At 31.2% G+C, this 14,079-nt stretch overlaps 1 protein-coding gene across 1 annotated transcript; it reads left to right on the top strand.

Annotated features, from left to right (window-relative positions):
• The first annotated feature begins 6,990 nt into the window (after positions 1–6,990).
• LOC131647406 (lysine histidine transporter 1-like) lies at positions 6,991–11,712 on the top strand. Its single transcript, XM_058917298.1, has 8 exons — positions 6,991–7,110; positions 9,455–9,612; positions 9,864–10,247; positions 10,452–10,845; positions 10,956–11,061; positions 11,200–11,291; positions 11,377–11,445; positions 11,522–11,712. The coding sequence occupies exons 1-8, from the start codon at positions 7,051–7,053 to the stop codon at positions 11,618–11,620; spliced, it is 1,362 nt and encodes a 453-aa protein (XP_058773281.1). The 5' UTR covers positions 6,991–7,050; the 3' UTR covers positions 11,621–11,712.
• The last annotated feature ends 2,367 nt before the right edge of the window (positions 11,713–14,079 follow it).

Raw genomic sequence — 14,079 nt, 5'->3', positions numbered from 1 at the left:
CGTTGCAACCTTGCCATGTGATATTCACGTCGTAAAATACCAACAATCATAATTTTTATTCTCTCATCCTGCAAAAGGCTGCTCCCAATCAGGCTCAAGTCAGACAATTTCCTTCTTAAAAGTTTGCGACGTGAATCCCACGTCACAACTAAAATTTTGAAAACTTTCAAACTCCCCCCATGTGAACATCACCGGCTGTTTAATTTTTATTTTTATTTTAAAGTTGCGACGTAATTCCCCCGTCACAGCTATTTTTTTTTAAAAACAAAATTCTGACACCCACATTGTTTACGTTATGTACATTATTTTAATAGTAAAAATGTTAGTGACGTGAATACTATCTTTTGCCACATGATAATCACGTCACAACTTCACATGGTTAGGAAGAGTTTTTCTTGTAGTGAAAAGAGGATGGAAGACAATTCGAAACTCATATGAGCTGAAGCCTTCGTCGGAGTCGTAAACCATCAGACAAGTTCCGGTATAGGTCGGTGATTTCTCTCTTTTTCATGAATTTTCTTGATATCGGTTTGTTTGCCATGCTTCACCGAGTAATTACCCCATGTTATTTGTTTGAATTGCTCCATATACACCATTTAATTTGACATTTAAGCTTTAGGGTTTGAGAATAAAACTTAAAATTAAATAGGATTGTGGAGGTTTCAACAAATTTGAGGATGTTGGGTTCTACTTTAGATGTTTGCAAAATGGCCATGGTGAAAAGGTAGAACGAGGAAGACGATAGAGAGGATGTTGGGTTCTACTTTAGATTTGCTGTTGATTTTTGATTGTTTATGTTTTCCTTGTTCAACTTTAGATATTGACTTGTATTAACAAACAAAAGCAGCTAGCCCAGTGGTTGGGTGCTTGTCATCAATGCCAATATTCCTGGGTTCGCATCCCATATGAATCAGTTTTTTTAGATTAATTTTCTACGTTTTCAAAGAATACTGACATCTCATTATTTAAATAAAGGAAAATTAATACACAGTCAGAAAAATTCATGTCACGTAAAAATATTCTGAACGAAGAGAATTTCTCTCTCAACCCCATGGCCCTCTTACGCACCACCGAATTGACCATTTTGCCCCCGTGTTTCCGTAGATGGATCTCCGGAAGCACCCCTTTTTTATTTAACGTTGTTCTGTTCCGTAGATGCACCTGCAGAAGCCTTTCGTATATGCATCTACGGAATAAACCCACACCCAAAAAACCAAAACAGAAGCATTTGTAAACATAAAAGACATTTCATTGATTAACCGATATTACACTGAAATTTCAAACAGAAAAATAAGAAAACTAATAGATCTAAGAAATTACAACGATTAAAACAATGTAATCTAATCCATGCATAATTTGAATGCAATCCATGTCCAATTTCACTTCAACCCACCAACGTTCCATTTTTCCGGTCGCAAACGAGGTACTTGTTCTAAGCCTCTGGATCCTTTTGATTTCTTCTCCGGATTTGTACTCCCCCTCTAAAAAAGACATGATAGTCCTCTTGAGTTGGTCAAAGGAATGGATATTCCAAAACTTCACCGACACGGGTAGTTTGACGGGAGAGAAAATGACATGTCCATCCCTTATGTGGTATTCCGGTTCAGGATCAAGATGCTTCATTGATGTTCGGTGACATCCATCTGGCCTAATGTGAGACATTTTTGTGTTTGTGTTGTGTTTTTGTGTTTAGGGTTTGTGCTTGTGTGCAATGCAAACCTAGAAATCCCAAATATATAGAAGCCTTTGGAGAATATGGACCACATAATCTCTGTCACAGACAGTTCCGTAGATGTATCCACGGAAGGGTCATACGTAACACCTTTCCATTGATGCATCTACGAGAAAGACCTGTAATTTAATTTTAACACCCTTCCGTATATGGATCTACGAAAGTTTTCCTTCTAATTTGAAACCAGAACAGAAAGCAGTAGCAACATTTCTCAGGAGACAAATACACAAAAACACACAAACACAAAAACACACAAACAAACAAACAAACACAAAAAAGGATTATATTGCAATGTTATAGAGTGCATATATTAAACTTTGAAACTAGATAAATACATCAAAAGAACTGTCGCTGGCTAAATCTATTGGTGGTCCTATGCTTTACACAAATCACCCTTGCTATCACACAACCAATTTTTCAAAGTAGTATGTGTCGACTCAACTCTATTGGTGGTTATATTCCCAAAGTGTCTGACCTTATCAATCCACGTACAAACAAACTTCTCCTTCACCTTGTCAAGAATGGAGCTTTCAACGTATTTCAATAAATCGAAATATTTTTCACATATTTTACGAAATTGAAATTCGGCTTTGGCGTACAATTATTTTGTCGACGAACTTGAAATACGAGCCCATGCATCCATTATTTGGTCAACAATCACTCTGGGCTTCACCGCTTTTCCACCTTCGGTCGCTACTTGTTTTGTCCCCACGGCGGGTTTAACCTTACTTCTCACATTACATGATATGTGATATCGATAAAGTAATGCATTGGAAGAAGGAAATACCTTTGCAACTGCATTTGTTAAAGTGGGGTCGCGGTCCGTAACAATCGCCTTAGGCATCTCAATGTGTTTTTTCAAAAGCGAGCGACACACCTCTAAGGCCCACCTAAAATTATCCTTTTTTTCACACTCTAAAAAAACAAAACCAACAGCAAATGTATTCTCGGTGGATGTAACGCCGACCATCTTAAATAATGAGAGTCGATACTTGTTGGTCTTGTAGGTAGAATCGAGAAGGAGCAATGTCGAGAAAGTGTTGAACAACTTTATGGAATTCGGATGAGTCCAAAAAATATCTCGGACCGTAACCTCGTCATCGCAATATCTGTAACACACCACATATTTGTTATCATCCAACATTTTCAACAAATGTTGCATCTCGCTCCCGTAGCAACCTGCTCTAAAATTTTTAGATTTTAGAGTCGCCACCTATTCTACCAGGGCGAATAGGAAACCCTACGAAATTTAAAGATCTGGGTAAGTTATTATAATCAGGTCAAGGGAAGGTGTTAGGTACCCTTAACCCTTTCCTAAGATTTTATTTTAAGGTAAAGGTTTATGGCTTAAAAGTATTATGGTAAGGTTTGTGGCTACATAAAGAAAGGTGATAAAAAGTTAATTAGGGTAAACCTTGACCTTATTGAAGTTTTGGAGAAGTGGACTCGCCTTGGTTATCAAGTGCCTACGTTCCTCCTTATGGAGGATCAGAGTCTACGTAGTTCGGGATATGTTTGTGTTTTTTTAAAGGTCGTATGCCTTTGTAATTTGTATGTTGAAGTGTGTTTTAAATCGCAGTTCGCAATTTTGCAATTAATAGCAGATTTGGTAATAACGTAGTTTGTGAAAATGTTAATGATTTATTACGTGGCATACAACCCTGTTTAGTGTTTTGAAGTTTTGTTAGTCGCATTGATCAATCGATTTGATCAACATAATTAACAAATTAATAAAGAGTTAACCTTATTACTAATTATCATAACCAATTGATTCGGTTAAAACCCTTGGCAAATTAAACCTGTTTTGAATAGATTATTTTAATTTAAATAAATAGAATAATTCTACTATTAATCATCGCAATCGATTAATTCGATTAGTAAATTGACCCTAACCTAAATTAGATTGACAAAAATTAATTTTTTGTCACTAATCATCGTAATCGATTAATTCGATTAAAACGATTAACGAGTTAAACCTTAATTGTGCACATAAAATTATATTAAATTAAGATATCAATTTGAATATTTCTAACCAAAAGAAATATTATTAATCAGCGCGACTATTAAATACAATCGAACCAATTAACAATTATTTGATTGAAATTTAATCATGTTACTTATAACAACCATTAAGCCCCTTTGACTATTTCAAAATAAAATTTCCACGCTCTGTGCCTTTGAATCTTCTATGGGGTTTCTTTTATTGGATCTTTCTCCTTCTGCTACTACTATTGTTTTGAACCTGCATCAAAATTTTACACCTTGAACTTATGTTAGTATTAACAAATAATTGTTAGTATGAATTGTTGTTAGTATAAATTGTTAGATGTTGCTTGGTTAAAAAAATGATGGCTTTTTGTATAGGTTAGTTATTCTTTGGTTTGAAAGGGATGTTGATAGCTAGTATGGTGAGTCATGTAAATCGGTGAAAGATTTACAAATTGGTGAAGATGTGTTAACGGTTTTTGATTGTGGTGCGTGAGCTGCTATGGTTATGGCTATGTTTTGGTAATATGAAAGGAGGCCACTTTTTCACCAATGACCGGGGACTCTCTCTCGGTACAAACAATTAACCTAACCATTAATTTTTTTTACACAACATTAAACCCTTATTTTTTACCCTCTAGTTACACGCACAACAACCATTTCAATTCACCAGCCATTATACATATATCCTCCAACCTCTCACTACACAACAATCTCACAACAGTTTTGCCATCTTTTCTAAGGTTTTCGATGGGCCTATTACCTAATTAATTATTAACTAATTATATTACTAATAACAATAATCGAAAATAATAATAATGATAATTCTAATAATAATAGTATCCTAATAATACAAGAATTTAACATTAATAATAATTAAACAATAATATTAATTAATAAAATATTAGTTAATAAAATTATAATAATAATAATTATATCCTAATAATGGTTAGTAGATTATTGTAGAAAAAGAAAGATCCAAACCTTATAGTGGGATTGATTGGGCCAAATGATTGGGCCCAAAATTTATACATCTAAATTTAATTAAAAATGTTTTATAAGAGGGTGAGTTTAAAAATAGATATGTTAAACCCCATAACTCTTAATTTTAATACCTTTAATAAATTAATAGACATGAATCGTATCGGGTAAATTTTGGGGTATGACAGCTCCTATCTTCCATATTCTCATTTTTATTGCGGTACCGTTGATTATACACTTGCCTTATATTTGAAATGTTTTCGGGTTCCTTCCTTTTCAAGGTGACAAGTATATTTTTCGGTTGAACAAAATTCAAGGACATGTCTTTAATAGATGCCTTCTCCACCGGATTGAGCCGACATACCACCGGATGACCTTGTAATTTTGCGCACAAATCATGGTTATGCAAACCACAAACAACATAGCATCTCCACTTCGTGCTAGCCAACATGTAACAACGGATTTTAAATGGACACTCGCATTTTCTAATACACATGTCGTCTCTTTTAAAATTCTTTAGAGGAGGATGGTATTTCCCGCTTCTTTCCAACAATATTGTTCCAAACGGGTTTCTTCTTGTCGTACCATTATCTAATCTTTCTATCACCACACCAAAACCAAGACTAGTTGCGTTCCTAAAAATCCATGTTAGCATGCTTTCACGATCATCAAAGTCTTGCTTGCTACGAAAGTCACCTCCGACATCTACCATATTTGCAACTACCCCATCGATACTCGTAGCTACATCGACTAAAGTAGCTAATTCTCTTGAAATATTATCGGGGTGCACCATACCTATTTTGAAAAATCACACAGAATTATAAGATGCTGGGAAAATTTGCTGGGACTATTTCGTAGATGGATCTATGGAAGCAACGTAACTTTTTTGGAGATAAATTCATTGACAATGTGAAGAATGTAGTGGTTGAAAGTGATTATTTACCTGAAATTCAGACTCTTCTTGCTCCCTTTGATTTGTTGTACCAAAAACTTTGAGTGTTGGAGTGAAATAAAGTATTGATGATGTAGGGTTTTTAGGACGTGGAGTATGATGAGTTTGGAGAAATGGAACAATGGGGGAGTAATCATGTTGGTTCAAATTATATCAAACCCTTCGTAGATACATCTACGAAACAATGTGGCGCTAAGCTGTTCTGTAGATGCATCTACGGAAGCTTCCCTTAACATATTTTAATGTATATTTTTATCTCAGAAACACTAGTTTATTAGGAATCAATTTTTTTTCAAAATTTGGGGTCCTTCTGGATGTGGATCTATGGAAGCTAGGGGCAAATGTGGAATTTTGCGTGGGGTGTAAGATAAGCATGGGGTGGGTTGAGAAATTTTCCTGAACGAATTGTATTTTGAACGAATTATATTTATATATTTATATTTATATATTTACCCTTATTTATTTATATAAATAAAATTTAATTTATTAAAATGTTAAAAATTCTATTTTAAACGAATTGTATTTTCCTATTATATTTTTTGTATTTTTATATTTTCATCTTTATTATCATTATATGTGTTTAAATCAATTTTATTTTATTTTTATATTATAATGTTACTTTTTAATTATCGTAATGTTTTTGTTTATAATAATTTTTTGTTAGATTTTATTGTATTTGATAATATTTTAAAAATTATATATTATAATCGTTATGTTTTTATAAAAATTTTATATATTATAATATTTATATTTTATCAATAAATTTATATTTAAATTATAAACGGTAAATATGTTGAGTCTTGTGGTAAACAACACCGTTTTGAACCAGTCAAACAAAATTTCTTCTAATTTCTGCCTCTTACACATTTTGGTTAACAACTTACTTGGTGTTGTAGTTAGGTTCCCTCACAAAATGTGCCTAGCAAAAATATTGATAGCACCAGCTCAACAGGATAATATCTTTATTTACTTTCTATATCTCATTAAAAACGATATACCATAAAAAGATATATTTCCTAAAATACAATCAATAATTTCCTAAAATACAATCAATAAATTTCCTAAAATAGATATACCATATGTCCTCACAATTTTCCCACTATCCGATTTAGTCCTTAAAAAGATATATTTCATAATTCACATTAAATAATAATATTCATAATACTTATCCTTTAAATACGTGTGTACATAACTGTTAAACTCTTTTCTCATAATTCATAATATATTTAAAGGATAATATATTTCATAATTCACATTAAATAATTATTATTTAGTCCAAAAATCACAATATTTATCCTTTAAATACTTGTGTATATTAATAACACTTGTGTATTGTGTGTACATAACTGTTCAACTCTTTTGTTTCTCTCTTCTTTGTGAAACACTCTTTTGTGCAGTCATGGCAAGTATGGAAACTGAACAACAAAATGCTTTCAATCCTAGTTCTCACCACCAAATTGTAAGTTTCTCTAATTTTATTCAAAACTATTTTATGTTGATCTATTATGTAGTATTCTTTATTATGTTGTTAATGTTGGCTACAATCAATCATATATAAGAGAAAAAAAATATTAATTTAGTATATTTTTCATAAAGAAAATTTTGAAATTTTGCCCTTTTAAGAGCTTTGTTTTGAAGTTCATAGAGTTTATAAAATTGTTATGAATTTGTTGAAGACATGTATTTGGTAAAGAAACTTAGGGTTTGAATGAAATAATTCAAAATATCTGATTTTAAATTTATAATATATTGGTAGTTATCATGAATACAAATATCAGAGCTCCTGAGTTCGAGATGCTGTGATTTCGTATTATGTGGATAATTTTTTACAATCGAGTTTGTAAAAGTGATTTGAAAATCAAATTCAAATTAATCAAATTCCAATAATAGTAACTACTAAGTTGATTTTAAAATCAAATTAATCATATTTCAAGTAAAGGTTAATATTTAGGTTGAATTTGTTTGTTTTCTACTAGCAGTGTTTGCAGGTTGAAATTAAAACAAAATTACCCAGATACGTATGTATTTTGTTGTTGTTGTCGTCGAGGAAAACATAGTTGTAATAATATTTGAATTTTTTTTAGTAATTGGTGTAATTTTCGTATCATATTGATGTAACTTTAATGCAAAATAATTACATTCCATATATAGCTGTTAAATTCTGTCAAAAATAAATGAATTAGCTGTAGAAATTTATGACTTTATTAGCGTATCATCCTTTTTTGTGTTTGTCCGATTTTTTTATATATAATGTCCAAATAATGGAATATCTTTACCAAATCTGATTATCCTGATATTAGCATTAATGCCATCAGTATTATTTTTAAATAAATTTGATCAATTTTTAATAAATCAAAATATTTTTTGTAATAATTAATTTTCTGTATTATCTACTTAATATATATACACTACTAGAAAATTCGCTTTTAGTGACCGATTTAGTGACCAAAAAATTTTGGTCACTGTTGTGACCGAATTAGCCACCGAAATATGATATTCATGAGCCAATTTTAATAGGTCACTAAATCGGTCACTAAAATACATTAGCCACCGATTTAGAGACCAAAATTTAGTGACCGAAATTTCAGTCACTGTAGTGACCGAATTAGCCACCAAAATTTGATATTCATGAGCAAATTTTAAGAGGTCACTAAATCGGTCACAAAAAAATATTTTTTTTATGCAATTTAATTTATATATAAAAATTAGAGACCGAAATTTCGGTCACTAATATTTATTGTTTTTTTATTTATTTTTAATCCTGTTTATTATATTATTATTTCCTTTCCATTTTTTTAAAGATTTTAATTCTCTTTCAATTTTAAATTTTTAATAAAATTTTCATATTTTTTATTGTTTTAACATATAATATATTTGTGAAAACTATATGTATATATGTTTAAATATAAATTATAACAATAGATGTAAAGTGGTGTAGTGGTAAGTTCTTCTTAAAATATGTGGAGGTCACAAGTTCGACTCCTAGGTATCACAACTTTTGATTTTATTTTATGAAAAAAAACACTAAAATCGGTCTCTAAATCGGTCACTGAATTCGGTCACAAATTCGGTCTCTAAATTTCGGTCACTAAATTCGTCACAAATGCTTAGCGACTAGCACTTTTTCAACCGAAAAATAATGGTCACTAAATCGGTCACTAAACGTTTTAGTGACCGATTTTTAAGCATTTTCGGTCTCTAATTCGGTCACTAAAAGCGAATTTTCTAGTAGTGATATATATATATATATATATATATATATATATATATATATATATATATATATATATATATATATATATATATATATATATATATATATATATATATATATATATAACAAAAATAGGAGAGCATTTAGTTGTAATAATTGTGTTCCTATTTTTCCAAGTTAGACAAGAATTCATGCTATATTGCTATGTATGTTTATGCAATTAGTGAGGTCGGTGAGCTACATTTGATATGTTATGAAACAAATATAGTAAACCTAGTTAGGATGGACCCAACATAAATTAATTGTTCACATGCATAGTTTAAAAGTATTCTTCTACCAAAAGAATTGCTATAAGTTTAGTAAGAATTCCTCATACTAAACTTGATAGTTAGTTTTGGAGTTTTCTACAATTACAGGGTTTATACAACATGTTTTATTTTTCATACTTTATTGGAATTTGATTAACTCATGTTCTAGCACTATCTTATTTGCACGTCTATTTTATTTTATTTTGTTGTAAATGTGAAGATAGATTATCATAAATATTATGAATATGAATTTATTTAATTTACTTTTATCATTCATATAGATGGAAGAAAAATCAGAAAGAGAGAAGAAAATTGAAGAGTGGCTTCCCATTAATGCTGATAGAAATGCAAAATGGTGGTACTCAGCTTTTCACAATGTCACTGCTATGGTTGGAGCTGGTGTTCTTGGTCTCCCCTATGCCATGGCATATCTTGGATGGTATATTTCAAACTCAATATACATTAACTATGAAATATTCTCTAGTTAAATATTCTCTAACATAAAGAAATATCATAGTTTTATGTTTTTTATTTTTTCCCTTCAAATATAGTATTACTCAAGATCGATTAATTAGATTTACATTATCTGTTTTTAATAATACTAACTACTAACCGTTTGTTATTAAGAAAAATATTAAGAAAGTGATAGTATCTTTGCTCATTAAATATTAATTTTATTTCTCGATTCAGGGGTCCAGGAGTGACTTTACTTATTCTCTCATGGATCATCACACTATACACATTATGGCAAATGGTGGAGATGCATGAAATGATTCCAGGAAAACGATTTGATAGATATCATGAATTGGGCCAACAAGCATTTGGCGAAAAATTGGGTCTTTATATCGTGGTACCTCAACAAATTATTGTAGAAGTTGGTGTGGACATTGTCTACATGGTCACGGGAGGTGCATCATTAAAGAAGTTTCATGATACAGTGTGTCCAAGTTGCAAACAGATTAAATTGAGCTATTTCATTATGATATTTGCTTCAATTAATTTTGTATTGGCTCATCTGCCCAACTTCAACTCTATATCTGGCGTTTCTTTGGTTGCAGCTGTCATGTCATTTAGGTATTACAACTCCTTTATATATATATATATATATATATATATATATATATATATATATATATATATATATATATATATATATATATATATATATATATATATATATGTTATCACTATTATCAATTTATTGTGCTCGAATTTTGCTTGATAACTTAGGAATGAAAAATGCTAATACAAATAATTTATGTTTGTATTTCAATATAGTTATTCTATAATTGCTTGGACGGCTAGCGTAGATAAAGGAGTACAAGAAGATGTACAATACACTAGCAAAGCTACAACTACTGTAGGATCTGTCTTTAATTTCTTCAACGCACTAGGAACTGTTGCTTTTGCTTATGCTGGACACAATGTAGTGTTGGAAATTCAAGCAACAATTCCATCAACGCCTGAAAAACCATCCAAGATTCCAATGTGGAGAGGAGTTGTTGTTGCATACATTGTTGTTGCTTTGTGCTACTTTCCGGTTGCTATTATTGGTTATTGGATATTTGGCAATGAAGTTAAGGATAACATTCTCATATCTTTGGAGAAACCTGCTTGGCTTATTGCAATGGCTAATTTATTTGTGGTTCTTCATGTAATTGGAAGCTATCAGGTAAAATTTAATACTTTTCATTTTATAGGAAAAATTAAGGATTAAATGAGTGAATCGCAAATTTTGTTTGTTTAACGATGCTTCTTTTCTTATTTTCTTTGTTGGTGTAGCTTTATGCAATGCCAGTGTTTGATATGATCGAAAGTGTGATGGTGAAGAAATTGAACTTTACACCTAGTAAAACTCTACGATTTATTGTTCGCAATTTATACGTGGGTAAGTGGAATAAATTGTTGTATAACTTTGATTATGTTTTTTGTTTACTAATTATGAAATGTTGTTATATTTTGTATTTACTACTACTAATAATGTATTTTGTTTTTGGTTTTGGATTTCAATATAATTTTTTTCCAGCTTTCACAATGTTCGTTGGCATTACATTTCCATTCTTTGGAAGTCTATTAGGATTTTTCGGAGGATTTGCTTTAGCTCCAACAACTTATTTTGTAAGATATAAAGATTTATCAATATAACTAACAACTTTTTAAATTTATTAAAATTTTACTAAACTTTTTTTTTTTTAATTTTCAGCTTCCATGTATCATGTGGCTTGCGATCTACAAACCAAAAAGATTCACCTTGTCTTGGTGGACTAATTGGGTAAATACCTTTGATTATTGTTCTCTTTTTTCTTTATTTTTTAATTTAGTTTTTAATGTTTTGTATTTAATTTCAGATATGTATTGTGCTTGGATTGTTAATTATGATTCTATCACCTATTGGAGCATTGAGGAGTATTTTGCTTGACGCCAAGCACTACAAGTTTTACCAATAAACTTTTATCTATTTCTAAATGTATTGTTTTTCTTTATTTTGTTGCCAATAATTTCCCAAGACAATGACTTTATCTATTGTGATTTAGTTAATTAATCATTACTTTGATGTTCAATGGGTGAACAAAATGAATCCTTTATATTCTATTTACTTTTAAGAAATAAAATTTTAATTATTATGTTACTACAAATATAAAAGCAGTGATTAAATGTGATTTTTCAGACAATTTCTTCTTCCTCCTCAGTTTAAATGATTGTATAAAAATAGATGCATAATATGAGCTAGATTATCTTAGAAATTAAAAAGTCCAATACCAATATCCTTTTATTTTTAAAGTATTTGAGCTTATATTAACTAAGACCAACCACTTTCCCCTATGTAAGTTTCTGCTATTAGCACCATCTCATTTCCTTGGTTACAACAATGGCAACAGTTTCTGTCTAACAATCCAAAAGACCTAGTGATCATGGATAAGATTCAGCAAGATCAAGGAGAACCCTAAAATTTTCTATCGGAATGGACAAGATCAGATATTCATCCCATCTGAGTCATTTTTAATTTCTCTTCTTGGATCATATTATTGATTCCAATTCTTGATTCTTTGATAGATATTAAAAACAAAATCTCTAATATAACCTTCAAAGGCTCCAATGGTTGAGTGTCATATGTGAGAATGAATCTCCCATCTACCGGGAATTTCGACTTCATAGATAGATTTGTGTGTTCATTTTTTTTTCCTTGATATTTTGAGAGACTCCATAAATCATTTCAAAAGTGTCTCGCACTTCTTTGGCGGACTCATGAATAAAAACATAATAAAAAGTTTTAGAATTTAAAAGTTTATATCAAAATATGTATGACTTGAAAACTAAGTTTAACTTTCCACTTATCGGTTTTCGGTCCAATCAAAATCATGTTTACTTACTATCTCATCATAAAGAGAGAAGGTATGAATAAAGGGACCATTGTTTAAAAAATCACACATTTAAAAATCATTAGCTTTGATAAAATTTTGAAATCTACCTTTCCCCAATTCAAACCTATCACCATCAAATGCTTGAGGTGTATTCATCAAAAATCTTACGTTAAAATCAGAAGTGTTTGTAGTCATCCTCTTCCTCCTAAGATGATTAGTCTTTGACCAAGAATTAGACTCTTATGCCACTTTTTGGTTAAGTGACTCCAAACACAAGATGATGAGGGAGTGAATTACGTGGGTTTGAAAAACCATTTTCAAAACAAACTCTTTTGCAAACAGAGTAAAAACAACAGAAATAGGAAAATGGAAATGAAACAAAAATAAATAATAGGAGAGTAAATAGTTAAGGGATGACAGAAAAACACCAGAGAATTATAAAGTTTTGGTATAATGAAGCAATTTACTCATTTTTTCAAAAATTTCTTCTTGAGAGTTCCCACTCATGATGAGAGCTATAGGCAGGCTTTGCCCACAAATCTTCTTATACAATGGTTGAATTGTTTCAATGTCTAACTTCCCAACCAACACGGAGTTTTAACTACGCAGACCTCCACAGCTAATTGAGCTTTTTAACAGCAGGTTAAGCTCAAGAACTGACTGAAAGTTTAACAACGGAGACATCCCTAACCAAACAGAGGTTTTACTTGGTTTACCCCAACCCCCAAACAAGATATTTTCACTTGATTTATCTTACGATAAAAATAAAGTTTCTCCCAATGAGAAATTACAATAATTCTCTTACATCGAACTAAGAACACCCTACAGATATAAATTTTTCACTCTCGAAAGCACTAAAGAAAATGTGAGAAAATAAAAACAGGGAGGAGATTGAGATAAAGGTATCTCAAATACATTTTCTAATGTGTTAAAAATAAGAAATGAGCCATCTATTGATAGAACAAAAGGTGGCTCAAATATGAAAACAATTCATGGGCTTTTAAAGGTTGATAAATGATTATGCATATTCTATACACAATGCCAACTTCTAGATGTCGGCATCATCTAATAGTCCTGTGGCATCAAATGATGCTCCAAATCATCAAAGATCTCATCGAGATCCAGACGGACAATGGTGTCGGGAGCTGCCTGAGATGGATTTCTGAGTATGATATGGACATAACCAAACTCCCGCACGCATCGCTCCAGCAGATACCTGGCCATAGTGTCGATCCCACATGCCATCCACCCAAAGTACAAGGAGATGGAGTCCAATGGGATAATCTCTTTGTTATCCTCGAATGACATCAATAGGATGTTATCATGAACATTCTGATCGAGATACACCCAGAACGGCAGCACAACCGTACCCGATTCCCTCTGTGGGGGAGATGCATGGCAGCCCACGACATAACCTCCGTATAGTCAAGATCAAGAGCATATCCATGAATGCGGTGGAAGTGAGAAATGATACATCCCTGAAGTAACAAATAAGAGAATTGTAAGTAAAAATAATCAATAGTAAAATAAATTTAATAGCGGGA

Source organism: Vicia villosa, linkage group LG2, assembly GCF_029867415.1.
Source record: "Vicia villosa cultivar HV-30 ecotype Madison, WI linkage group LG2, Vvil1.0, whole genome shotgun sequence".
Taxonomy (NCBI): domain Eukaryota; kingdom Viridiplantae; phylum Streptophyta; class Magnoliopsida; order Fabales; family Fabaceae; genus Vicia; species Vicia villosa.
This window is presented reverse-complemented; position numbering and strand designations above follow the sequence as displayed.

Coding starts and splice junctions, on each gene's coding strand:
- LOC131647406 (XM_058917298.1), top strand. CDS start 7,051: ATGGCAAGTATGGAAACTGAACAACAAAATGCTTTCAATCCTAGTTCT. Junction 9,613..9,863: donor GCCATGGCATATCTTGGATG/GTATATTTCAAA, acceptor TTCTCGATTCAG/GGGTCCAGGAGTGACTTTAC. Junction 11,292..11,376: donor TAGCTCCAACAACTTATTTT/GTAAGATATAAA, acceptor TTTAATTTTCAG/CTTCCATGTATCATGTGGCT.